General features: G+C 36.1%; 1 protein-coding gene across 1 annotated transcript in view; it reads left to right on the top strand.

Moving 5' to 3' along the window:
* Positions 1 to 27,416, top strand: part of Vps13D (vacuolar protein sorting 13D) — a 1,260,195-nt gene that overhangs the window by 913,189 nt on the left and 319,590 nt on the right. Inside the window, exon 60 of the mRNA XM_090393926.1 lies at positions 19,984 to 20,112. Coding sequence (XP_090250052.1) covers positions 19,984 to 20,112 — 129 coding nt within the window. The remainder of the gene's footprint in view (positions 1 to 19,983; positions 20,113 to 27,416) is intronic.

A 27,416-nucleotide genomic window follows, 5' to 3' on the forward strand; every position in this document is an offset into this window, starting at 1 on the left:
TAAATGCAAACATCGCTGTAGGTTTAGATGGAATATCAGCTCGGGTGTTGCATGAATGTGCAAAGCCTCTTACTTGGTTATTTAACTTAAGTTTGAACTCTGGCATGGTCCCTAGGGAGTGGAAGGAAGGCAAAGTGCCTCCTTTGAATAAAGGTGGCTCTAAGACTGTGGTAGTTAATTACAGACCATTCACCATCAGACCATTTTACCATCACTTGGGAGTGATGGTAAAAGTATTGGAAAAGTTGGTTAAGGACAGAATTCAAGAATGGGTGGATCAGAATATGATACTTTATAGGGGCCAACATGGTTTTGTTGTTATTAACTTTTTATAATAATGACATCTGAGTTGGACAAGGGGACTTGGCTACACAGTGATACTTCTGGATTTTGCTAAGGCTTTTGACAGGATACCCCATGGAATACTGTTGTGCAAATTAGAGCAGTTGGGGATGGATACTAGACTAGTGATATGGATAAGAGAATGGAGAGATACCAGAAAATAGTGTATGGAGGAGCAGAGTCCAGGATAAGGCAGGTGACCAGTGGTGTGCTTCAGGGCTCTGTGCTTGGTTCTGTTATTATTTTGTACGTAAATGATATAGGAAATGGCTTGAAGAGAGATATTCAGTTGTTTGCTGATGATGCAAAGTCGGGTAGTGCAATAAAAAATCAAGCTGATGTTGAGAGTTTGCAGGATGATTTAAATAAGCTGGCAAAATGGGCAAAAAGTAATGGATGTCAGTTCAGTGTGGAAAAGTGTCAAGTTATGCATTTTGGGATTAAAAGATTACCAGCTGTGTACCACATTGATGGAACGGTACTACAAGAGATTGATGAGGCTAGGGACTTGAGGGTGTTGGTGGATAGGGAGATGAAGTTCAGAGGGCACATTGCTAAGATGTCCAAGATTGCATATAGGATTACTTGGTTATCGAAGAATACACTAACATCCAGAGATAAATAGGTTATTATTCCCCTTTATAAGGTGTTGATACTTCCACATTTGGATTACTGTGCTCAAGTCTGGTCACCTGAATTTCTGGGAGATGAGGAGTTTGTGGAGAGGGTTCAGAGGAGAGTGACTAAGTTTGTGAATGATGTAAAAAATGCTCCCTACATTGACAGATTGAGAGCTTGTGGAATGCAGAGGTTGATTGATAGGCGGAGAAGAGGGGATATGATAGAAATGTTTAAATTACTTCTTCTTCTTCTGCAGCTTTTCCCACTTAAGTAGAGTCGCTGTTTGTGGTGAGTCTCCTCCACAACCTCCTGTCTTGGGCTGCAGCCACATCTAAGTTTTTCATCTGCGCTTCCTCCTCCCCTGCACATCCAACTGCATAAACTTTCTTCCCACATACTCTTCCTCCCTCCTCATCACATGACCAAACCATCTCAACCTTGCCTCCTGTATCTTTGCTCCTAAGTTCGTAACCACCGCTCTCCCTTACATAGGTAATTTCTCAGATGATCCTTTCTGGTCACACTGCACATCCACCTAAGCATTCTCATCTCTGCTACCTCCATCCTGCTGATGTTACCTTTTCCTCAGGGCCACAGTTTCCATAACATATGTCATAGCTGGTTTCACTACTGTCCTGTAGATTTAGCCTTTTAGATTGATCATCTTCTTATTGCATAGCATAGCACTCCAGCCATCTCTCTACAGTTCCTCCATCTTGCTTGTATCCTGCATCCCACTTCCTTCTCAGCTTCACATCCCCTTTCATTGTTGAACCTAAGTATCTAAAGTCACTGACCTTCCTGATGACATTTCCTTCCAGCAACGTTTAAATGTTTAAATTACTAAAAGATTTTTATAAGATTGATGCAGGGGAAATATTTCAGCTGTGTGATAGTGATGGAAGAAGGGTGGTGAATGAGTGAAATGCATTGCCTGACTCAGTTGTGAGTTCTTCGTCTGTAAATGAATTCAAGAAGAGGTATGATAGATAATGTTTTGATAGTTTGGGTCTCCCACAATGAGTCTACTGACTCCATGGAGATACCTATAATAATAATCTATGTCGTTGATATGTAATGAATGTAGGTTATAATTACTTACACTCCCTAGAAATTTTAACTTATTAAATATAGAATTTCTCTTAAGTGTCAGTTACTCACTAGAACCTGAATGAAAAAAAAAAAAAAAAAATCTCTTCTATATAGCTTTGATTGCTCTGTAAAGCAGATGAAACAGTTTGTCATGTGCAAACCGAAACATGACATGACAAACTGTTTCATGTCCTTTTCATGAGTAAGAACAATACAATACAATTTGTCTGGTGCCCAGCTTGAACATGTTTTATAAGGATTGCAAAAAAAGTGTTTTATCACAGGATGGCAGGTAAAAGACCCAGATCAAGACTTCAAGCTCTGACAGTATTGCACTCCTGATCAATAACAGAGCAAATTGTAGGAAAATTATTGATAGGAAGCTATTAATAATGGAAACATAATCTCAGAGTGTTATCATAGTATTCTGTGTACTCCTTCAGGGTACATATCAAGAATTTGTTGTTAATGAAAATTAAGAATCTGTACTTAGAAGTGTGTGTGCATGAACATAATTAGTGTTAAACAGATATGATATAAATACTTACTCATTGATTAAACACATGTATATAGATATTAAATACTAACTAAATTTATTTAGTTAATAAATTATTGCACTAATATGTCAGCTTGGTCATCAAGGCATCTTCATAATCACAAAGAAATGCACAAAACACATGCATGCAGGCACAGTGCACACTATCTATGATTACAATGATAAAAACTTGCTGAAGGTCTCATGATGACAGTCTCCAGATTTTTGGTAAAGGGAGGCAGCCAAATTTAAGATTTGGCAAATATTATAATGCTGAAGCAGATTCTAGGAAGTATTTCTTAGACTTGTATATTCTCCTGTAAAAAAAGGTTTCTTCCACTGAATCTGGTCATCCACATCCGTGGCATGGTTTGATAGTCTAGAAAGATTGTGGAGTAGGTAATGGACATAGTTCCTATGTTCTTCCAGATGGATTCAGCTGTTCTTCCTGTCTCTAAAGTAAGATAGTTCACAGGAGCAAAAGATACTCTAGAACCCAGGATGGTCTTAGGGTGATGTAGAGTATCTTTTGATGAACAGATAAGGGTAGGTATATGGTTTGAAGGAGGTCTGTGTGTTATACTTTTTTTTTTTTAGAAAATGTGAAATTTTTTTCTGAAGTTTTCCATATATAAGGAATAGCAATGAATTTTTTGTATTCTGATTTTTTTTTTTTTTTTCCCAGATGTGATTGATTTCTGTGGAAACACTACTGCGATCAGAGGCAAATGATTGGTTTGCTTTGGTTCTAGCATAATTTGCTAAGGTTTTTGATGATACCATGTTGCAGAGGGAGGGGATGGTGATGTGATAGACGATTGATGTACCTTTCACTGATAAGTTATCTGTGGAAAAGGATCTATTAGGTTGTCAGGTGAGAACAGTGTCAAGGAAAGGCATGCAGTTTTAGTTTTCCTTTTTAGTGGTGAAACAGATTCCTTGGGTGTTGGTTGCTGAGGTGTTGCTAAAAACATTTCCAAGATATTGTTACCATGAATCATCCATATAATGTAGGCATGTTGTCAGAGGTATTTGAGAAAGAAACAGAGTTTAGGGCTGTATTTTCAAAATGTTCCATGAAAAGATTGGCTGGGGGGGGGAGCATAGTTGTGCCTTCATCTGCTTGTAGGTTTTGTTTTATCCTTGTAAGATAGCCAGACTTCATTTTTACTAAAACTGAATAAGGTTGCTATGTGATGGATGGGGGGGGGGGGGGGGTCAGAAGTAGTTCTGAAGTTTCTTTTAGGAATGCATTGGTGAAAATGGAATGTCAGAAGTGAAAATAATGTCAGCATCTTATAAGACCACACCCAACAAGCAAGATACAAATTTTTAATATTGGAGGAAGTGTAGTCGGTAATGATAGAGAGAGCTCTTGGACTAAGTGTTTGCCACTTTGTAATCAGGGGAAACTAATACTGTGGATCTCAAAGCTATGTTCTCTTTGTGTATTTTAGGTAATCCATAAATCTGGGGAGACCTAGGATTATAAGATTTAAGTTGTTGAATGATTTTAGGAGGCTAGGATATAACTTAGTTTAATAATGTTTGGAATGCTTTTTTTTTTTTTTGTTTTTGGATAGCATCTTAGAGAGCACTAGATAGGAATGTAGAATCTCACCATTCACACAATTCGTCTTTGCTTTCTTGGGTGTGCCTGCATGTATGTCTTTTGTGTATTTCTTTTTACCCATAAAGATGTTTTGTAACATGGCAAAATATTGGCATAATAATTTATTTACTAAATTAATTTAATTAATATTCAATATCCATAGACATATTTATTCCACTAAACATCAGTATGAGGAACAGATATGGTATTAAAAAGGTTTCTGTGACTTGTTGTGGAATGTTTGTGTATACCACCCACACAAACACACACACACACATGGGGGGGGGGGGGATCTGGAAAGTTCTGATAAACACCTGGAACAAAAATGAATTTATTTTGTCTTATATCGTCTAAAAGAAAAAGAACAAATTATTACAATTAGATGACACATGGGGATTAAAGGGTTTTATGATATGTTCTTTCTTGTGGTTATATTAGTTGCTTTAATATTATTTTTGTTTTAGTATATTATATTATATATATTAAGTTGTTCTAGGTGTTTATCAGAACTTTCCAGACCCGCCACCCCGAGTTTCTGGATGAAAAACACCTATGAGACCGGCTAACTCATCTTCAGTCAAAAGGGACCAGATAAAGATTCCTGACGTCATGGATGGGAATCAAACTCAGTCTTTCCAACCAAAGGACTTCGTCTATACTGACTGAGCTACAGGGACAGGCTGTAGCTATAATTACAGTCATCCCTCGGCTTATGTCCGGGTTCCATTCCTGACGTAAGTCAATACATTAAATCAACAGAGTTATAGCGGTTAGGGACTTAACCATAATAAATATACTGTCATTTCAATTTTTAAACCTTATTATAAAACTGTACTGTGTGTTACTTCCACTATAAAACAGGAGAATAATCACCCAAATCTTCCTCCACAATCACATCTTCATTACCTTCCCTGTGTGAATGATCAGGCTATGGCTCTTCTGGTGTAACCTTTGTTTTTTGATGAAAATGTCCAATGTGCTTTGCTTATTTCTCTTCTTCATTTAATCATAAATTTGTTTATATCAAGCAAACACATCATGTACTTTCCTTTCTACTAATAAGTAGTGTTCAAGTTGGGTTTCATGTCAACCATTTTGAAAGCATCGCTAACTGCAAAGAACATTTCTGCAAGATTCATCACTGTCAATTGTTTAACTACCTCTCCTTGTTTCTCTTTACCCTCTTCCTTTTCTTGTTCTTCCTCTTCTGCAACACGTTCCTCCAGTTCGACCAATTCTTCATTGGTCAACTCTTCAGATTTACTTTCTATGAGTTGAACTATGTCGTCATCATTCACTTTGGGATTCAGATTGTTTGCTAGGTCTACTGTTACAAACTTCCAAAATTATGCATAAACCTTTTTAATGTATTTTTCCCTGTGACACTCATACATTGAGAGGTCACTTCATCTCAAGCCACAGCAATATTTTTAATTGCATGATAAATATTGAATGTTTTCCAGAATTGCATGAGAGTCTGATCATTTCCTTCAGTAGCAGAAATGACTCGTGAAAAAGTTCTCCATAGATAATAAGCCTTAAACACTGCAAGAACTCCCTGATCCATCGGTCAGATCAATGAAGTAGCGTTTGAAGGAAGAAACATTACCTTGAACTTGGAGAAAATCACCTCTATACGATGGATGACCTGGAGCATTTTCTAGAATTAATAAAATTTTAAATTCTACATTTTCTTTCACACAGTAGCTTTTTATTTCACTCTCATAACAGTTGATTAAGGCATCCTCAAACAATTTTTGAGTCATCCACGACTTTTTATTGCTCTGATAATGAACTGGGAATATGCTTGCTAATGTTTTTGAAGATTCGTGGATTCTCACTGTGCCATATCTCAAATGAATTTAGTTTATATCCGGCCACATTACCCGTAACAAAATCATAATACGGAAATTATTGAAACTAGTTATAGATTTTAACTTTTTGTGGATGAATGCCTGCTTGGGCATATTAAATATTTGCTGTGGCAAATAATTTTCCTCCAGAATAATTTTATCCAATTTTTCCACAAACTCCTTGGCAGCCTTCTCAGCACTTGCAGATTTCCATACATTTTCACATTATGCAATGCAAACCGCTGCTTGAATCTCATGAACCAACCGGAAAAAGCGTTGAATTTGTAGTCATAATCGGGTTCTGCTTTTTCCTTAAATATGTTGAAGAGACTTAGTTCCTTAGCTGTTATGGTCACAGTTCTAAGGGGTGGAGGGTATGTACTTTTGCTTCAGGTCCTCTATCCATGATGCAAGTAGCTTTTCCTTATCACCAATAGGACCTTATCGTTGCTTCATCACTATCGTCAATTTAATGGAAGCAGATCCTTTCACCGCCTCTAAGATTTTATTCTTATTTTTCAAAATGGTCGTCACTGTAGAATGAGACCATCCGAAGTCATGTATTATCACAATGACGGGCTTACCAGCTTCATGTTGCTTTATAACTTGCAACTTCATTTCAAGATCAATTGCTTGGCTCTTTTTCTGTGATTCTTCACTAGGTTTTTTGATTGTGCATGAAGGGGCCGTGTACCACAAAACATTTAACTACACAAAATATTTAACGATAAATACACAAATGACCCATTTCTCAAACACAAGATCAACAAAGTAACTGTTGAAAACACGTGCCAACTGCCGAGGGAGGTTGCCATTGAAAGCGCTGTTGCCACTGTGCGTGCTTTACCTTACACTCGCTTGCATCTTGTTCTAAAGTATAGTGGAAAATGGTGTTTATTCCCTTATGGGATCACGGACGTATCTTCAAATGGACGCAACTTGAACAGATGTAAGTCAAGGGATGACTGTACTTAAATGTGGTATAAACTATATTGACTTCTTTACAAAAGATGCTTAGCTTCTGCCCAGATACACACACACACACACACACACACACACCATGGTCGTAATAATATGGTAATCCTACCAACAAAATGTTGAAAACCTGTAGTGCATTTATAGAACTTGAATGATACCTTTTGGTTCTTACATACATTATAAAAAATAATTTGTCACCAGGTAACTAAAGAATAAGAGTTATTTCTAAATGATCATTTCAATTTCATGCTAGTTGTTCATAAAAGCTAGATTTAAATTATACAAAGTTTTAGCTGATTTAAAAATTTAAATCAGCTAACATTCCATGACAAGTACTTCTTACCTGAATAGCTGTACATCACACTGTTTGAATTATTTTAATTATCTTTTTTTCTATGTATATATATATATAAAACCTTGCAGATTAATGTAGCTCAAGATGGCAGTGTCCGGGTTATGTCAGTTTATCTGTAATTCCTGTTGAAATTGTGGCATCGCAACAAGACTTCAGAATTCTGCATAAATTAGCATATGTGTCTAAAAGTGCCTGTGTGAATTCATTTAGCACCAAAGAATTTATATTCAATTTCAACATCAAGGGTTCTAGTGCAAGAGATGCACTAGAACCCTTGATGAAACAGTTCAGACTTGTGATATTTCATACCTCAAATGCAGCCATGCTGCTTACATCTTTCCAAAGACTTTTCTCTCGATCTTAAAATCTTTGATTTTGTTAATACTCAAGATTTTTTTTTTTTAGTTGTAATAACAATTTACAGATAAATTGTGGGTATATCACTAGATATAATATACTGTCTATCATTCTATCTAATTCTTATTTAGCACACCTGGAATCAATAGTTTTCAACTTATGCATTCTTGACTAGCTGCGTGGAGCATTATATTGATTATATATTTTGCTCTTTAGTTCTAATCTGGATTAGAACTAGACACCTTCTATAACAAATCTAATAACTCCCATCTTCATAATTTCACTTTGAAAATCAAAGAGATTATCAACTATCCTTAATGTTCTCTTTGGTTAACCTTTACAGACCTACAAATATATAGTAAGCCATCCATCACAAATATATGATACACTAAAACAGTGTTTCTCAAACTTCAGATATCCGCAAACCCCCTTCTTAAATTTTCATTATTACCAAGTACCCCCTTATCAAATAATAAATAAAGTATATTTCATTGTATATTTATATAATGTTTATATAATTTATATAAATTACATTGCATAAAGTATATTTCAATGTCTATTTTATTTGAATTGATATGTTCATGTAAACAAAAAATATGATTTATTTTTAATAGAACAAAATTTGGAATAGGTTCCTCTTCATTTCCCATCCATGAAAATCCACAAATTCAAGTACCGTATTTGCCGGCGTATAAGATGCCCCCCCCCCTTTTTTTTTGTATACATTTTTTAGGAAAAAATACTTTATCACTGAATATTATAATGAATTTACAGTAATTCAAATATAAAGTAATAAGTAGGTCTACTTTCACCAAATACCTAATCTAACTAGGAAAGAGTCCCATCATTTAATCTTCTTCATCAAAACCCAGAAATTCATCTCCAGAGCTAAATGAAGAGACACTTGAAACCTCTTCTAAATCAGAATCTGAGTCCTCATACAACAAATTGTCTTCTGTACCATCCAGTGCATTACTAATGCCACACTTCTTAAATGATTTAACCACTTTCTCAGTTTTCACAGCATCCCATGAAGCTTTGCCCCACTCACAAACTTACGAAATGCTAGGCCTCTTCCTTCTTCCTGATGGCGTAACCTCAAAATCTGAAGACTGCATCCAGTGTCTTCTGGATGCAGTGTTTCACTTCTTCATAAATCTCTTAAATGGTTTATTAATACAGACATCTAAAGGTTGAAGCTGACTAGTTAGACCTCCTGGAATTACAGCTAACTGAGTTTTCAATTGCTTGAGTTTATTTTTAGCATCTTCTGTTCTGTGAGAATGAAACTGATCCCATACTAGCAGGGCAAGCTTCTTCAACAGTCTGCCAGAGCGCCTAGACTAAATGTTATCTATCCATAACTGGAATACTAGAATGCATTCCAGTAACTGGAATACATAACTATCATATCAAATTTCCAGAAATGAAAGTAATAAAAAACTGAGTATCAGCGCATGAGACGCACCCTGTTTTGACCTATTTTCAAAGAAAAAAAGTTGGTTCTTCCTAGTTGGTTCTCTAAAGATGTTAGACGACACACCCTTATCAATTTCATTTGATCCAGATGCAATATCAACGTTTTCTTGTTGCTAACAGCTACTTGTATTTGCTATATTGCTCTCTTTTGTGGGTTTTATAAATCCATTTTTTAACCACTGATCCATACTTAAGAATTTGAAAGCTAAAAAAATTAATGTATTTACTCAATATAACTCACACTTTTTTCCCAAAATTAAAGCTAAAATATCGTGATGCGAGATATAGGCGGGGATTTTCGGAAACTAAAGTTTTCAGAAAAAAACTGAAAATTGTGTGACTTACCAAGAAGCTCCTACTCGCTATCGCTACTTTTGGCATCGAGAACGGTTTCCTTGTGTACATTGTCAAAGTCATCTACCCAAATAGCTTCATCTTCTTTCCCATTATTTCAAGCAAAAATTACCTCAAGTCTTGTAAATCAGTAATTTACAAGACTTGAGATACGTAGAGCAGCTATGAAGAAGTGCATATGATTAGTGAGGTATTAACAAAAGATCGTGCAAACAAAAGACAAATTAGCATTTTAACAGTTGAGTTGAAATGCTAATTCTCTTCAACCGAATTCCATAATATCTGAAACACATTCGCTATATAGGTATATATTTCTCAGTTTTAACATGTTCACAATAAGGTGGTGTCAAGCAAAACCATATGTTGCACTGGCAGCATAAGGTTTTGCTTGAGTCTATACAGCAGTTTCTGTTGGAGGGGAGAAGTGATTCATTAGATAGTGCCGTTTTTATCTCAGTTGTCTCTAATTGCACTATTTGTTGAGAAATATAATGATTCCATGCATTAATGATGCATAGCCGAAAATTTCCACGTACCCCCCCCCCCCCAAAGACCTTTCGTGTACCCCTGGGGTACGCGTACCACACTTTGAGAAACACTGCACTAAAACATTGTTAAGTAAAAACCATATTACTTGTTCTACAGACTTGACTTTAAAACAAGAACTATATACAATCTGTGATATAGAAAAAAGTGTGGATACAGAAATCATCCTAGAATCATAGATATCATAGAATCTTAAAACTCTATACCATAGTTGCAAGAAGATTTTTCATTCCATTCCATATCACATATTTCGTAATAAGCCTCTAAGTTACTGAGAAAAGTAGTAGTTCTCTGCTCCTTCAAAGCTGTCAGTAAACTATCCAGTTCTATGCCTTGTTCCTAGGATAAATAGGCTACCTTATTTATGTTGTGTGTGTTTTAAGTGCCATGTGAATGCATCTTTTCTTTATCAGACTGTTCCTTAGAGAAGGATACTGGTTGTTATCAATTATGTTTTGATTCAACTAAAAATAATGTGCATCAATATAGAAAATCACTTTTTTTTTTTTCAAGTAAGGATCAGTGATTATATATATTTTTTAAAATTCTTTTAATTGAAATCTTGGAAGGCTGAGACAATATCACTTCTGCTTTGCAGGAAACAGGCTTTGGACACAAATCTAGCTGTGCCATCAATATTTGTGAAAGTTGTTAGGCAGTAGATGATTTTATCAATATAGTGTGTGGTACCGTCAACAGGTGTAGCATAGAGGAAGTCTGCCTCATGGCATGGCTTAATAAAGGCGCTCATTTAGCCATATTGTGGTAGGCACTGTCACTACACTGACAATTCCTGTTAGCATAGCAAGTGCAAAAAGAAGCTTTTCCAAGCTTAAACTGATTAAAAATTATTTGCGAACAGCAATAACCCAAGAAAGATTGGTTGGTCTAGCAACTATATCGATAGAGGTAGATATAGCTTATAATTTAAATTTAGAAGTGCTTATAAACAGTTTTATTATGTGATATCCCCATAGTTCAAACATTTAATTAATATTAATGTTTTTCTTTTGTAATGAAAACAAAATAGCAATTCGAGAATTTCTTATATTTTTGTTCTTATAATCCATCAGGGTGATATTTAATTGTTTGCCTCAGGGCACGATCTAATCTGGTGATGGCCTCGATAGTGTGGGATAATAAAACTTCTATATTGAAGACCTGAAGTGACTTGAAAATGCAGCTTAAAAATTCTTGGTCATTAGAAAAAGTTCCCACATAAACTAAAAAATCACTAAGATAGAAATAAAAGTGTTATTTTATTTCTATCTTAGTGTTTCATGTTTTTCAACTGAAAAACATGAAATACCCAAGAAAACTTTATCTCAAACAGTTATTCTTTTTAATAGACTAGCTATTTAAAAGTATATTTCTAGTTACAATATTAATCAACACCTGTGTAGCTCAGTGGAAGTGGCATGGGCCATCCACGTTGCTAGATCTCCCAAATAAAGAGCATTGTAAGTTCAGTTCTAGTCACTGACTACGGAACTTTTACTAAGCTTTTTTCTTTTTGGATAGACCACTAGAGGGCCATAGTGTGTGTGTAGTTTTGAAAAGAACTCTGGAAAAGATAAGTGATATTTTGTGTAACAATTGGTGATATTGCTTGAATTTTTGAATTGTATTGTTTATTTTTGATAACTTAGTGTGTCTGCATGATTTTTGGCCTAGGAGAATTGTTACTGACTTTATTAATTGAAATTTTGAATCTTGCCTTCTCTGAACAGAACATAATGGTGGTACTCACGAGGTCAACCACATGAGCATTGACCAGTGTGACTAGGCAAGTACCACAAAAATCAAGTGCCATTAATGATGTAGATTTTTCATAAATGGTTCGATGTTGTTGCAAGTGTAATATGCATGCATGGCGAAATATGAGAGATGTGTTTGTGGAGAGACTAAACAGGAGACGAGAGAAAGCATGGATTTGTAGAAAGTGCGATATTTTATTAGTATAGGAGTTGATGAATTCAAAACAGACTGAAGAAATGAAAGATAGCCTAAAAGAAAAAAACATAAATGGAAGGAAAGCTAGTGAGATTGAGGCAGTGAAAGAACATATGAATGTGGGAGCGAAAGGAAGTATAAATAAGGAAAAAGAAGTAAGGTGCAGCAGAACAAGAGGTAGCAAGACTACGAGAGTGAAATTGTTGGAATTCAAGATTTGCTGAAATGGTTATTCAAAAGGAAAAATGAAATGAGGAATATGCAGGTGTGATATTAGACTTGAGTGGAAACAAATGAAAATGTGCAAAAGAATAGAATGAAAGAAAAAAAATGGGTAAAAGAGGTGACAAGTGAATCGAGAATAGCAGTGCATGGAGATTCCATTGTTAGAGGATTGGTTAATAAGAGAGTCCATAAGGTCTGCTATCTAGGAGGGAGAATGACCAAGTTAATTCATGCTTTGGACATGAAGAAGAAATGAGCAACAGAATTAGTAGTAGTTGTGGAGACAAATGATTTAAGTGGACATAAGGAGAATGTAAGAGCAAATATTAGGAGGTTATTGAGAACACTGAAAGATAAGAGTTTAGTGGGAAAGGTTGTCAGTGTGTTGCCAAGGTATGATAATGATGAGTTGAGAAAGAGAGCTAAAATCATGAATGGTATGCTAGCAGAGCTGTGTGAGTATAAGAGACTACAGTTTATGGATGTATGGCATGTATTTCAGGGGAGAACACAGACATGTTGGATTGCATTGGAAAGGTATTGGAGTGAGTATTAGAGTATTATGATGCAACTAAGATATCAGAAGTAAGAGACGAAGTGAAAGAGCAGGAGAGTGGTACTGAAGAGACAGAAGTGCTTGACAATGGAAACAGTAGTAGTATAAGAGATGAAGAGAAAACGGGAATGCAAGTGGGACAGAGAAACAGGGGGAAGCCCAGGCGCACAGGGAAACATGGTATAGGGAAAGTGGATGTTGGAACCAGTAGTGAATTTATACAGGGCCGGCGCTACCATTTAGGCAGAACTAGGCAACCGCCTAGGGCGCAAGCCATGAAGGGGCCAAAACTTCAAGCTCTGCTTTATTCATACTTTACTAAAATATCAAAATTAAATAGTGATATATGATTTACGTCTCGATTCTTTTTCCTTATCCCTCACACATCACACTATTTTACTATTTAACTCTTGGTTCTTTTTTGTTCCTTACCTAAATAATTTGAACTTACCGCTATTTAAAATTTAGTTAAGATAAATATTTTAAAACGTTAATATTTTAAAATATTAAATTTTGGTATTTTATAACTTTTTTTTTTTGCAAATGAATTATAACAGAGAATTTTTAAATTAATTAAAAAAGAAAATAAAAAAGCCCTATTAATTTACTTATTAATTTAACCTGAAAGACAATTTTATTTTGTTTAATGTCAATTAGAAACATTTTAGTTTATGAAATAAGGGGTTCACTTGTAAACTTTGCCTAGGGCATAAAATTACCTGGCATTGACAGTGAATGTATATATGGGATGATAAGCATAGAAATGGAATAGATCAGGATGTGACATTGACAGCCTTTCCCCCTATACCGTTATCTTTCACTCTTCTCAATAACCTGCTGATATTTATACATAAAAATATAACGGAAAAACTCACGTAGAAAAATTATTTAATGGTATAATTTTCGCCCGTGTGTCACAGGCATCTTCAGTACAATTAGGCACAAAAATTAAACATTAACTGACAATTCCAAAAAGCGCCACCTAAGTAGCTGGTGTAAGATAACTAAAAAGGTCAATAACTTTCCTAAAAAAAAAAAAAAAAAAAAAAAAAAATTAATACAATAAAAAGTTAGGAAAGATTAGCTGATTTGTAAAGTACTATCTCCCATAAAGGGGACAGACGTAAGCCGTCGGATCTGTTTAAGTTAGGAGAATGAAGTAGAGTTTCACATGCTTCTTTATAAAGGCGTTCCATGAGAAACTGACTTTTGTGAAGAACTCTTGTCTTTTTCCAATGAACTCTGTGTCTAGTGAAGATGGCATGTTCTGCAAGTCCAGACTTTTCAGGTTTAAAGTATTCAATATAAGATTGGTGTTCTTCTAGCCGAATGGAGGCAGATCTTCCCGTTTGTCCGAAATAACATAATCCACAAGAGCACGGAATCTGGTAGACACCTGGATGATTGAGATGTGGAAGCTTGTCCTTTGGAGAAGCGAGAAAGGTGGAGATTTTTCTAAAAGGTCGAAAGGCAACAAAAATATTCAGTGGTTTTAAAATTTTTGCTATACGTTCACTGATGCCTTGTATATAAGGGATGGTAATGCGCGTTATTTCCTCTGTGTTTGAAGAGGGAGACATATTAAATCTACTCAAAGTTCTTTTAATGAAGCAATTCTTATAGCCATTAGATAGAAAGGAAGAAGTTATATATCGTATTTCTTTCTGTAAAAGATCGTCTGTAGAACAAAAGGAGTGGGCCCGATGAACCAGTGTTTTAATAGTTCCTGCCTTTTGACTGGGATGGTGATGAGATTCCGCATGGATATAATGGCCTGTATGAGTCTTCTTTCTATAAACTGAGAAATGTAGGTTACCATCTGGTTGGCGAAGAATTAGAAGATCTAAAAAGGCTAACTGCTTATTTGATTCTACTTCTAGGGTAAACTTGATCCTAGGATGAAATGCGTTTAACTTATTGAGAAATTGTTGAAGTTCATCAGAAGAGCCATTCCATACAGCAAAAATGTCATCGACATATCTGAACCAATGAGTAGGTCTGGGAGAAATATTGTCAAAGATACGTTGTTCAAAATGTTCCATAAAGAAATTGGAGATAGCAGGAGAGAGAGGATTACCCATTGCTGTTCCTTCAATTTGTTGATATAACTTATTTTTAAAAGAAAAATAACCAGAATTTATTACAAAATCAAATAAGTTTACAATGTCTGAAGGAAATTCCTGTTGTAGTAATTCAATACAAGTCAAAAGGCAGGAACTATTAAAACACTGGTTCATCGGGCCCACTCCTTTTGTTCTACAGACGATCTTTTACAGAAAGAAATACGATATATAACTTCTTCCTTTCTATCTAATGGCTATAAGAATTGCTTCATTAAAAGAACTTTGAGTAGATTTAATATGTCTCCCTCTTCAAACACAGAGGAAATAACACGCATTACCATCCCTTATATACAAGGCATCAGTGAACGTATAGCAAAAATTTTAAAACCACTGAATATTTTTGTTGCCTTTCGACCTTTTAGAAAAATCTCCACCTTTCTCGCTTCTCCAAAGGACAAGCTTCCACATCTCAATCATCCAGGTGTCTACCAGATTCCGTGCTCTTGTGGATTATGTTATTTCGGACAAACGGGAAGATCTGCCTCCATTCGGCTAGAAGAACACCAATCTTATATTGAATACTTTAAACCTGAAAAGTCTGGACTTGCAGAACATGCCATCTTCACTAGACACAGAGTTCATTGGAAAAAGACAAGAGTTCTTCACAAAAGTCAGTTTCTCATGGAACGCCTTTATAAAGAAGCATGTGAAACTCTACTTCATTCTCCTAACTTAAACAGATCCGACGGCTTACGTCTGTCCCCTTTATGGGAGATAGTACTTTACAAATCAGCTAATCTTTCCTAACTTTTTATTGTATTAATTTTTTTTTTTTTTTTTTTTTTTTTTTTTTTTTTTTTTTTTTTTTAGGAAAGTTATTGACCTTTTTAGTTATCTTACACCAGCTACTTAGGTGGCGCTTTTTGGAATTGTCAGTTAATGTTTAATTTTTGTGCCTAATTGTACTGAAGATGCCTGTGACACACGGGCGAAAATTATACCATTAAATAATTTTTCTACGTGAGTTTTTCCGTTATATTTTTATGTATAGTTATGTCTACTCACGGTTTACCTCTTTTAAAACTTACTGCTGATATTTGCCCTTACATTCTCCTTATGTCCACTTAAATCATTGTCTCCAGAAAGACTGAGTGGATATATGTGTGGTAAGCAGTGATAAAGGTGACTGGGCAAGGGCAGGTATGGTGGGAAAATCACACCCAACAAGTGGCTTAGGTTGGACTGGTTATAAGGGAGATTAAATGGTTTCACTCAGTTTATTCACCCCAAACTTGTTGGAATAAGTGAAACATGATTGAATGCAGATGATATCCTAACGGGAATAGAAATGGAGGGATATAGTATTCTTTATGAGGATAGAAAGGACAAGAAGGGAAGAGGAGGAGTACTGCTGATGATAGCAGGGGAATTATGTCCACATAAGGTAGACTTGAAAGAGGGAAACAGTGACAATGAGTATGAGGTAGTGTGGTGTAAAGTGGAGGTTGACAGGAAGACATATTTAGTTGGATGTTGCTATAGGCCAGGGAATGTGGAGTGTGATGAAGAAATGTATAAACAACTTGGATTAGTAAATAAAGGAAGAGAATTATTAACTATATGAAGAGCCAAAGGCTTCAATTCGGCAACATGAACTTATTTAAGTTAAGGTATATTATATCCCATATTGTTTCTTAGCCGAATAAGAAACTCAAAAGAGTTTCATGCCAAATATAGAAACTGTATAAAGTTCAGTGATTCCAAGTGTAAGCAAATACCTGGATAGTGCAACTGACCCATTTGGTAATGCAACATTGAGGCAACTCATAGTAAGGGTGGCGCAAGCTCTGATCACTATTCTTGGTATTTTACCCATAATGTGAACTTAGCTCCTAGGAGCTGTATTACTGTTCTACATTATGAGAGAAGGTCACTACCCAGACTGGTTTCACCCTTTATTGAGGTCTCATCAATGAGTAGGTAGACCTAGTTAATACCAAGTTTGTAGTGAACAGGACTTACATACCCTACTATGAGAATTGATAAATATCCTTTAACTTAAATAAGTTCATGTTGCCGAATTGAAGCCTTTGGCTCTTCATATAATTAGTAATTTATTAGGACACCTTCTTGGCAATTCTCATAGTAGGTTATGTAAGTTCTGTTCGCTACAAACTTGGTATTAACTAGGTCTACCTACTCACTGATGAGACCTCAATAAAGGTTGAAACTGGTCTTGGTAGTGACCTTCTCTACATAATGTAGAACAATAATATAGCTCCTAGGAGCTAAGTTCACATTATGGGTAAAATACCAAGAATAGTGATCGGACTTGCTCCACCCATACTATGAGTTGCCTCAGTGTTGCACTATCCATGTATTATAAGTTTGTAGTGAACAGGACTTACATACCCTACTATGAGAATTGATAAATATCCTTTAACTTAAATAAGTTCATGTTGCCGAATTGAAGCCTTTGGCTCTTCATATAATTAGTAATTTATTAGGACACCTTCTTGGCAATTCTCATAGTAGGTTATGTAAGTTCTGTTCGCTACAAACTTGGTATTAACTAGGTCTACCTACTCACTGATGAGACCTCAATAAAGGTTGAAACTGGTCTTGGTAGTGACCTTCTCTACATAATGTAGAACAATAATATAGCTCCTAGGAGCTAAGTTCACATTATGGGTAAAATACCAAGAATAGTGATCGGACTTGCTCCACCCATACTATGAGTTGCCTCAGTGTTGCACTATCCATGTATTTGCTTATACTTGGAATCGCTGAACTTTATATAGTTTCTATATTCAGCATGAAACTCTTTGAGTTTCTTATTCGGCTAAGAAACAATATGGGATGTAATATCCCTTAACTTAAAAAAGGAAGGAATTTATTATGTACAATTTTAATTATGGCAGTATACATTGAAATAAAGAGATAGCATTCAGGAATAAGGGAAATGAATTTAAATTCTTGAGAGACAACTATCTTAGGCAGCATACTAAGGAAGGCACTCAAGGATTGAGAGTTTTACATCTGATCATTTCATCAGATCATGTAATTGTAAGGTTTCACACTCTCTTCCAGTTAGTGAGAGTGATCATGAAGTTATCACCTGGGTTGTGGCGAGCCATATGTAAACTTCTGGGAGGAAAGGATATATGTGAAAGTACAAGATTATGATTATTACAACCTTAGGAGACAGCTTGGAGTTATAGCATGGAATGAGGAGTTGAGCGATGAGGAAATAAATGATGCTTGGGAACTGACATAGGTATACATAACAGTATGATAGGTCAAAAGGCTGAATAAGGTAGGTGTAAAATGGATGAGTGACGGGCTTAAGCATGAAATCTGGAAGAAGAAGACACTTGGAAGGCAAGATGAATAATGGCAATAATCAGTTATATGAAGAATATAAAGAACAAGCAAGGAGAGTGACTCCATTAGTAAGGACAACAAAAGTGCAATATGAGCACAAATTGGAAATCATGCAAAGAAAACTCTAGAGCAGAAGGAAGAATGATCATGGTAAGATGATGTTAATGGATGAAAATGGTAAAATGGTAAGTGCTGCAGAAGACATTGTCGAAGTATTGAGCGATCATTTTATAAGGATGTTTCATCCTTATCAGGGTGTAACCATAAGAAACTTAAGTGTAGAGGACATAGGAAAGGCTTAATTGTAAGTGAGCAGGAGGTATTTGAGGAAATTAATAACCTTGATGTCAATAAGGTGATAGGATTTGATGACATATCATCACTTGTATTAAGGCAATGTTTCAAGGAATTGGCAGTAACATTAGCATGCCTGTTTAATAAGTCTTACAATGGCACAGGTTCCAAGGGAGTGGAAAGAAAGTAAAATTGTTCCACTGCATAAAGGTGGTGATAAGGCTATGACTACAAATTATAGGCCAATATGTATATCTGGAGTTGTGGTGAAGGTACTGGAGAGATTGGTGAGAAGTAGGATACAGAAATGGTTTGATAACAGCAGTATTCTCTGTTGTTATCAGTATGAGTTTGTTAAACGGAGATCATGTTTTACTAACTTATGTACTCTACAATCAAGGTGACAGATTTCTTGGACAGGGGAGACATATACAGTAGCATACTTAGATTTTGCAAAAGCTTTTGATTGAATAGAATACATGAATGGGCAACAGTATGGAACTGTTAGTTCAGTGTTGCAAAGTGCGAAGTTTTCAAATATGGTAAGCAGTGATGGGATGCAAAGTATACATTTGGTGGAGAATCGTTAGAGGAGGTGAGAGATCTAGGAGTGATGGTGGATAAGGACCTGAAATTCAGGGCCACATTGCACAAGTTGTGTGTATCATATGCCATCACATAAGATAATGGCAATGATACAGAGGACCCTGACATGCAGAAATAAAGAGCTTATGATGCTCTTTATTTAAGAGCCTTTATATTGTATAAGGCCTTGATCAAGTCTCATATGGATTATTGTGTATAGATTTCATCATCAGGTTTTCACGATGAGAATATGTTAGAAAGTGTCAAGAAAATATTCACAAGGGTAGTCATTGGTCTTTGGAATGTGGAGTACAAGGACAGATTGAGAGAATGTAAATTGTAAAGCCTTGTGAATAGGAGGTTGAGGAGGGGATATGATTGGACATGAGCTAGTCAGGGGTTGTTATCAGGTTGACATTAAAGAAATTTTTCATAGAATGGGAGAGGAGGGAGAAGAAGGGAAAAACCTGTGGAAACTATATAAGGAATGTGTGAGTAGAGGAGGGAGGGGAAAGATGTTATGAAGAGTGGTTGGTTAGTGGAATGCATTGCATGAGTGTGTTGTGAATAGGAAAGATATATTAGGTACATACAATAGATACATTGAATCAGTTTATGTGAAGGTTGGGTGAGCTTTGTGTGCGATAGTGTGTACATCTCATAATGAGTCTCTAACCCCATGGAGGTTAGATGTTAATAATAATAATAATGTAAATATTTCTATTTACCTGGTTAATATTGCTAATTAACTAGTTTTGAATTTTTTTTATTTTTTTAAATTTTTTTTATCATCATTTAGGTGTAATATGCGGGTTGGAAAATCATTGCATCCACGCAGCATGCCTCTTTGGTGTTCACGTTTTCATCTAAATAAAGGAATTAGAGTTCAGCAACTTTATGTTTCTGCAAGAGATTCCAGACCTGATTGGTAAGAAGTTTGATTCATAAGGATAAAAATTGTAACCTTAAATCTCCTGTTGTCAAAGGGACTTTCTTCTACAAACTGAAAGTTTATTAATTTGTGTCGCAAGGCAATCTAAATAATGCACTTGATTTATTTTGTTTCTTCTTTACCAGTAAGCTCATATTGCAATTAATTTTGATTAATTCATTAACTAAACAGTTTCTGCAATTCTTTCTGTTGCTTAAAAGAGTAGGAATGAGAATGGTGGGCTGTCTTCGAAAAATTTCAGAGACACTCATCTTAACAACTGTAAATTTTTTTTTCTCAACATTACAGGACACTAATTAGGACTTTTTGGTCTTTTCTTGTTTTTTACAGTTTGAATTTTGCATTTGCTCAATGTCACATTTGTGCTCTGAAGATGCTGGTTTCAAATCCAGAAAATATAAGCAATTTAAATAAATATATATGTATCGTAGACACTATCTTTCTGTAAATTTTTCATGTTGCCCCTCTAAAATGCAAATCAATACAATATAGCAAATATGCCTATATTCTTAAGGGGCACACCCCTGCTGTGGAAACACTGGTTATTCCTGTCATTATATATTAAAACATGAGTGATACATATTCAGCCATATATTAAAAACATGATAACATAAAAGATGTTTGTAGACATACCTTAAGAAAGATCTTTCTCTTCTTGATTTGTTGCTTTTATAATTTTGGGATATCATTTTGCTAGAACAACATTGGTAGATATAAACTCATAACCTGAATTTTTAAAAGGATAATACATTACAAAAGGAAAGGAACTCACTTGAATAACAGTTTACAAGAGTAATTTAAAAGCTTAAAGTAAATTAGAAAACACGGAAATTTTTTGCCAGAAGGGAATAAAATAAAGATAAAAGTATATGGAAATAAAAAAATAAAAATAATAAAAAAACAGAAGAATACATTTACCACGCTACCAGCCAAGATGTCTATAGACGTCAAGGTTATTATGGATGCGAAGTACATATTAAAATTGTAATACCATTGATATTACATTGAAATATATGATGGATACGAAAAGTATTAGGATGTGTATTTGATCCATAATGGCCGGTAAGGTGGTTAATTACCCCAGAAAGAGCTAAAAGGCTTAATTTCAGTTATGTAAAATACATAGGCAAAGGCACTACTTAAGAGACGTTTAATGAACCTTCTGCAGAAGAAACATACTGTGTGACATAATGAACTTCCAAAAAGAATGAATAAACAAAAAATATTTTTTATTTGTTCATCCTGGTAGTCTTACACTATGCTGGTCTCTTCTTCATCAAGACAGCAGTCATAGATTTTTTGCATGGAGAGAGGTGTGTGATTGGAATGCATTGTCTGAGAGAGTGTGGCAAGTGCAGCGACAGTGAATGTATTTAAGTCAAGGTATAATGAGCTGTGCATGTGAGTGTACTTCCTGTGATGACTCTCTTGATTCCATGGAGGTCTGTTGATGGTGATGATAATAATAATGATATGAATCTTATGCAAACTGTAAATTCTTGGAGAAGAAATGTAGTGTGAAAGTAATTTTTTTAACTGTATCTGCATGCCTGGAAGGAAGTGACTGATTTAAGTAATTCTACTGTTTTCTTTTTAATCCAATCAGTTGGGTTATACTTCACATGTTGATAGGTACTGCTGTCTGAGACTAAGTGATTCATTTTTTCAAGATAAGTTGTTCAGTTTAAAGTAACCATGGCACTTCATTTATTTGCATAGTAATTACAATGTTCTGACTTATTTTTAATGATTTCATTGCTGCTCATTCAGTTTTGGTGAGGTTGCTAGTTATTGCTTTAGTAATATTAGTAATAATAGAAGCCTCTAAAATGTTTAAAATTTTAGAGGCTTCTAATCTTATTTTATCAGCTAGAGTAGTTGGGAGAAATCTTATGCTTTTTTTCAATATGGTATATAAAATCCCATTTGTTAAATGTCCTGGGTGCCACAGCAAACTTCAGGCCTTTCCTAAGCAAGAGTTCATTGCTGTTTAGAACTTGAAAGGTTAAACATAACTTGAAAGGTTAAACACGTGACTGTTCATTGAAGGCAGTCGGTTGATCCTGTTATTTCTGGTTGGTTGCCATCAACCTCTCTTGTTAGTAGTTGGTAGCTTCTGTTATCACTGGCTTGTGGTTGGCTGTTTTTAAAGTTATTCAATAATTTGTAAATCCAGATATTTGGTATGTCAAGCACATACCAAATATCTGGATTTAAATAAGTTCCAATGGGGAAAGCATTGTAGGTTGTGTTACTTCCTTTTATTGCTTTTGAAATTAAAGTAATTATTCTTAACAGACAGTTGTAGTCCCCACAATTTATCAAAATAATATGCTCTTTGCTTTTAAATGCATGATTTAGTTCATAAACTGCATTTTGAAGGTAGTCTTCATTATCTGATAAACTAATCTGATTATCTGCATACAGCATTGTATTAACAACAATTTCTTCTTGTGAGGCTGTAAAAAAAGATAAGTACTGTATTTGTATTAAGAGAGGACTTTTTTTGTCTGTATATCTTTATTAATAACAGTTTTTAAGTATGCACTATTGAGTTTTGCTATTTTTTCTTTGATTGGCATGGTTTTATGGTTATCTGTTTTATATCTTATTTAAGTTAAGGGATATTACATCCCATATTGTTTCTTAGCCGAATAAGAAACTCAAAGAGTTTCATGCCGAACTATATATAAAGTTCGACGATTCCAAGCGTAAGCAAATACCTGGATAGTGCAGCACCTGATCCTTTAAGGTAGTGCAAGCTGAGGCAACTCATAGAAAGGGTGGAGCAAGCTCTGATCACTATTCTTGATATTTACCCATAATGTGAACTTAGCTCCTAGGAGCTGTATTATTCTTCAACATTATGAGAGAAGGCCACTACCCAAACTGGTTTCGACCTTTTTTGAGCTGGCACTACTTCAATGGATCAGGTGCTGCACTGTCCAGGTATTTGCTTATGCATGGAATCGCCAAACTTTATATATAGTTATTATATATGCGGCATGAAACTCTTTGAGTTTCTTATTCAGCTAAGAAACAATATGGGATATAATATCCCTTAACTTAAATAAGTTCATGTTGCCGAATTGAAGCCTTTGGCTCTTCATATAATTAGTGTTTTATATCTAACTGTTTACATATCCATCATATTGGTCATCAAGTCTAATACATTGTTTCCCAGCCCATAACCTCTTAACTGGCAATTAGTTTACGGAATTAACAATGCATATAAAGTATATTAATTAAAGATAACTTTAATAAGTAACTTCTATATTTCGGCAACGTCACACTGCCATCTTCAGGAACATAAAGATATGGTATGTGCATGCAGGCACTAACAAAAGCAAATGAGGAAGAAAGCAAGAAACTAATATTGTTCCTAAAGTCCTAATGGTGCCCTCTGGCGGGCTAATTTGGTTGTCTTGGCAGTTGGGCTGAAGTTCTCAAAATGTAGGTCTCCCAAATTTGGGGTAGTTTCATGAACCCAAATTTGTTGAGGTTAGGAATGTTTTTTAGAGCTGCTGAAGATTCCTTGAATAATCTTTCGTATTCAAACTTGCTGCGGTGTATTATTTTTTGTTTTCTTCCAACAAATTCAATGGTGGGTATCTAAGGCATGGTCTGCCAGCCCAGAGCCGCTGTACTAGTGAAACCGGATGTAGTCTTTGTGTTCTGAAATCCTGATATTTGTTGTTCTGCCTGTTTGGCCAAAGTAGGACAATTTGCAGCTGCAAGGGACCTGGTATACACCAGGTAGGTCTAGGGGAAGTGGTTGGTCTTTGGTAGAGCGGATAAGGGAAGCCAACTTTTTATATGGTCTGTAACAGGAAGTAAGGTCATATTTTTTGAGGATATTAGTTATTTTTTCAGAGGTGCCCTGGACGTAGGGGATAGTGATAGACTTGGTGTAGTCTTTATTGTGGAGGGGAGGGGGGGGTTGTGGTTTACTGGTTTTATTATTTTTTGGATTTTTTTGGGGTTATAGCCATTGGCTAAGAAAGTGTTATGGATGTGGTTTAATTCAGTAGTTAGGGCCTTGTCATCTGAGCAGATTAATTTTGCCCTGTTATATAGTGTTTTTTATAACCCCATATTGTTGTGAGGGGGGGAGGGAATGGTGGGATAGCTGGTGAATGTATCTGCCAGTATGGGTGGGTTTTCTGTAAACAGAGAAAACCAAAGATCCATCAAGCTGGCAGGTGATTAAAGTGTCTAGGAAGGGGAGAGTGTTGTTTTCCCTCTTTTTCTAAGGTGAACTGGACTCTGGGGTGTTGGTTGTTTAAGTGTGTTAGGAAGGAGTGGAGTGAGTCTGAGCCATGTGGCCAAATAGCGAACACATCATCCACGTAACGAAGCCAAATAGTGGGTTTTTGTAGGGTGGAGTTTAACGCTTTCTCTTCAAAGGTCTCCATAAAGAAATTGGCCAAGGGTGGGGAAAGTGGTAAACCCATGGCTGGTCCCTCTATCTGTTTGTAGAACTTTCCTTGCCAAACGAAATAGCCCGAGTTCATTGTGAACTGAAATAGGGCTGAGATATCGGGAGGAAACTTGGCTTGGATGAGCTCTAGGGTTTCTTTGTGTGGGACATTAGTGAATAGGGAGGAGATGTCAAAACTGACCATTATGTCAGTGTGTTGGGGTGAGAGGTTTTCTATACTGGCTTTAAAATGGGCTGAGTTTTTTATCTGTGATGGTGTGTTGCCAGTATAGTGTGTGAGCGTTTTGGCTAAATGTTTGGCTAATTTATATGTGGGGGAATCAATGCCATCCAGTATGGGACGTAATGGCACATTTTGTTTATGTATTTTTGGGAGTCCATATAATCGGGGGGGTCTAGAGTTGTAAGGTTTTAGTTTGTTAGTGACTTCCACAGGCCAAGAAGTGACTTTCTTAAGGAGTCTGTGGAGAGTTCTAATCTGAGAGCTGGTAGGATTATATTCAATAGGGAGGTAAGTGGTACGGTCTAGTACTAAAGCATTAAGCTTACCTTTGTAGTCCTTTTGATTTAGCACCACAGTGGAGTTTCCCTTATCCGCTTTGGTGATTACTATTTTTTTGTTATTTTTCATTTCTTGTAGGGCTGTATATTCGTCTTTGGATAAGTTGGTTTTTGGAGGTTTGGCTTTAGTGAGAACACCGACTACATCCAGTCTGACATTGTTGGCGATATGGTTAGGAAGGTTGCGAATCCCACATTCTGTTTCGATCATGATTTCCTCGGCAGGTATTCTTTTAGGAGCTATGGCGAAATTGTGACCACGTGCAAATGCGGTGACTGCTTCAGGCTTTAAAACTACTGACGAGAGTTTGACTACAGTGTTGAGTGGTGGCAGTGGTAAGGAAGTAGAATTCTTTATCAGATTTTCGTATTTTTTTTAATTCTTTTCTTGCCAATCTGCATGAGACGTCATAAAGTATCGTCCAAAGATCATGGCTGAGTGTATTCGAAAGCCATTCCTCTAGCACCCGTAAGGTTTTGTTTACGTCGGCAAGGAGAACACGTGTCGCGGTAATTTGTTCTCTTAACAGGGCAAAACTAGTATGATTATAAATGCGCAGAGCTTTTTGTGAAGTAAAACAGTGCTTCAATTTAACACTATTAGGGATTACCTTGTTATCCCGACAGCATTTTAGGAATGCCAGACGATTTAGTTGTCTGGACATCTTCAACCTCATTTTGCCGTATTGACGGGCCTTTCGTGTGATGGAATCTCCGTGGATGATCATAATTCCAGCAGCAAGGCTTATACGTTGGTCATACGTAACTGGTAATTAGTTTACTGAATTAACAATGCATATAAAGTATATTAATAAAAGATAACTTTAATAAATAACTTCTATATTTCGGCAACGTCACGCTGCCATCTTCAGGAACATAAAGATATGATATGTGCACACAAGCAATAAAAAAAGCAAATGAGGAAGAAAGCAAGAAACTAATATTGTTCCTAAAGTCCTAATGGTGCCCTCTGGCAGGCTAATTTAGTTGTCTTGGCAGTTGGGCTGAAGTTCTCAAAATGTAGGTCTCCCAAATTTGGGGTAGTTTCATGCACCCAAATTTGTTGAGGTTAGGAACGTTTTTTAGAGCTGCTGAAGATTCCTTGAATAATCTTTCATATTTAAACTTGCTGCAGTGTATTATTTTTGTTTTCTTCCAACGAATTCTATGATGGGTATCTAAGGCATGGTCTGCCAGCCCAGAGCGGCTGTACTGGTGAAACCTGATGTAGTCTTTGTGTTCTGAAATCCTGATATTTGTTGTTCTGCTTGTTTGGCAAAAGTAGGACAATTTGCAGCTGCAAGGGACCTGGTATACACCAGGTAGGTCTAGGGGAAGTGGTTGGTCTTTGGTAGAGCGGATAAGGGATGCCAACTTTTTATATGGTGTGTAACAAGAAGTAAGGTCATATTTTCGAGGATATTGGTTATTTTCTCAGAGGTGCCCTGGATGCAGGGGATGGTGATAGATTTGGTATAATCTTTATTGTGGAGGGGGTGCGGGTTGTGGTTTACTGGTTTTAGTATTTTTTGGATTTTTTTTGGATGGCATTGATTCCCCCACATATAAATTAGCCAAACATTTAGCCAAAATGCTCACACACTATATTGGCAACACACCATCACACATAAAAAACTCAGCCCACTTTAAAGCCAGTATAGAAAACCTCTCACTCCAACACACTGACATAATGGTCAGTTTTGACGTCTCCTCCCTATTCACTAATGTCCCACTCAAAGAAACCCTAGAGCCCATCCAAGCCAAGTTTCCTCCTGATATCTCAGCCCTATTTCAGTTCACAATGAACCCAGGCTATTTCATTTTGCAAGGAAAGTTCTACAAACAGTTAGAGGGGACAGCCATGGGTTCACCACTTTCCCCACCCTTGGCCAATTTCTTTATGGAGACCTTTGAAGAGAAAGCGTTAAACTCCACCCTACAAAAACCCACTATTTGGCTTCGTTACGTGGATGATGTGTTCGCTATTTGGCCACATGGCTCAAACTCACTCCACTCCTTCCTAACACACTTAAACAACCAACACCCCAGAGTCCAGTTCACCTTAGAAAAAGAGGAAAACAACACTCTCCCCTTCCTAGACACTTTAATCACCTGCCAGCTTGATGGATCTTTGGTTTTCTCTGTTTACAGAAAACCCACCCATACTGGCAGATACATTCACCAGCAATCCCACCATCCCTCCTCACAACAATATGGGGTTATAAAAACACTATATAACATGGCAAAATTAATCTGCTCAGATGACAAGGCCCTAACT

The sequence above is a fragment of the Typopeltis vanoorti genome, chromosome 6, assembly GCF_054136105.1.
Source record: "Typopeltis vanoorti isolate ZY-2024b chromosome 6, IOZ_Tvanoo_1.0, whole genome shotgun sequence".
NCBI lineage: Eukaryota > Metazoa > Arthropoda > Arachnida > Uropygi > Thelyphonidae > Typopeltis > Typopeltis vanoorti.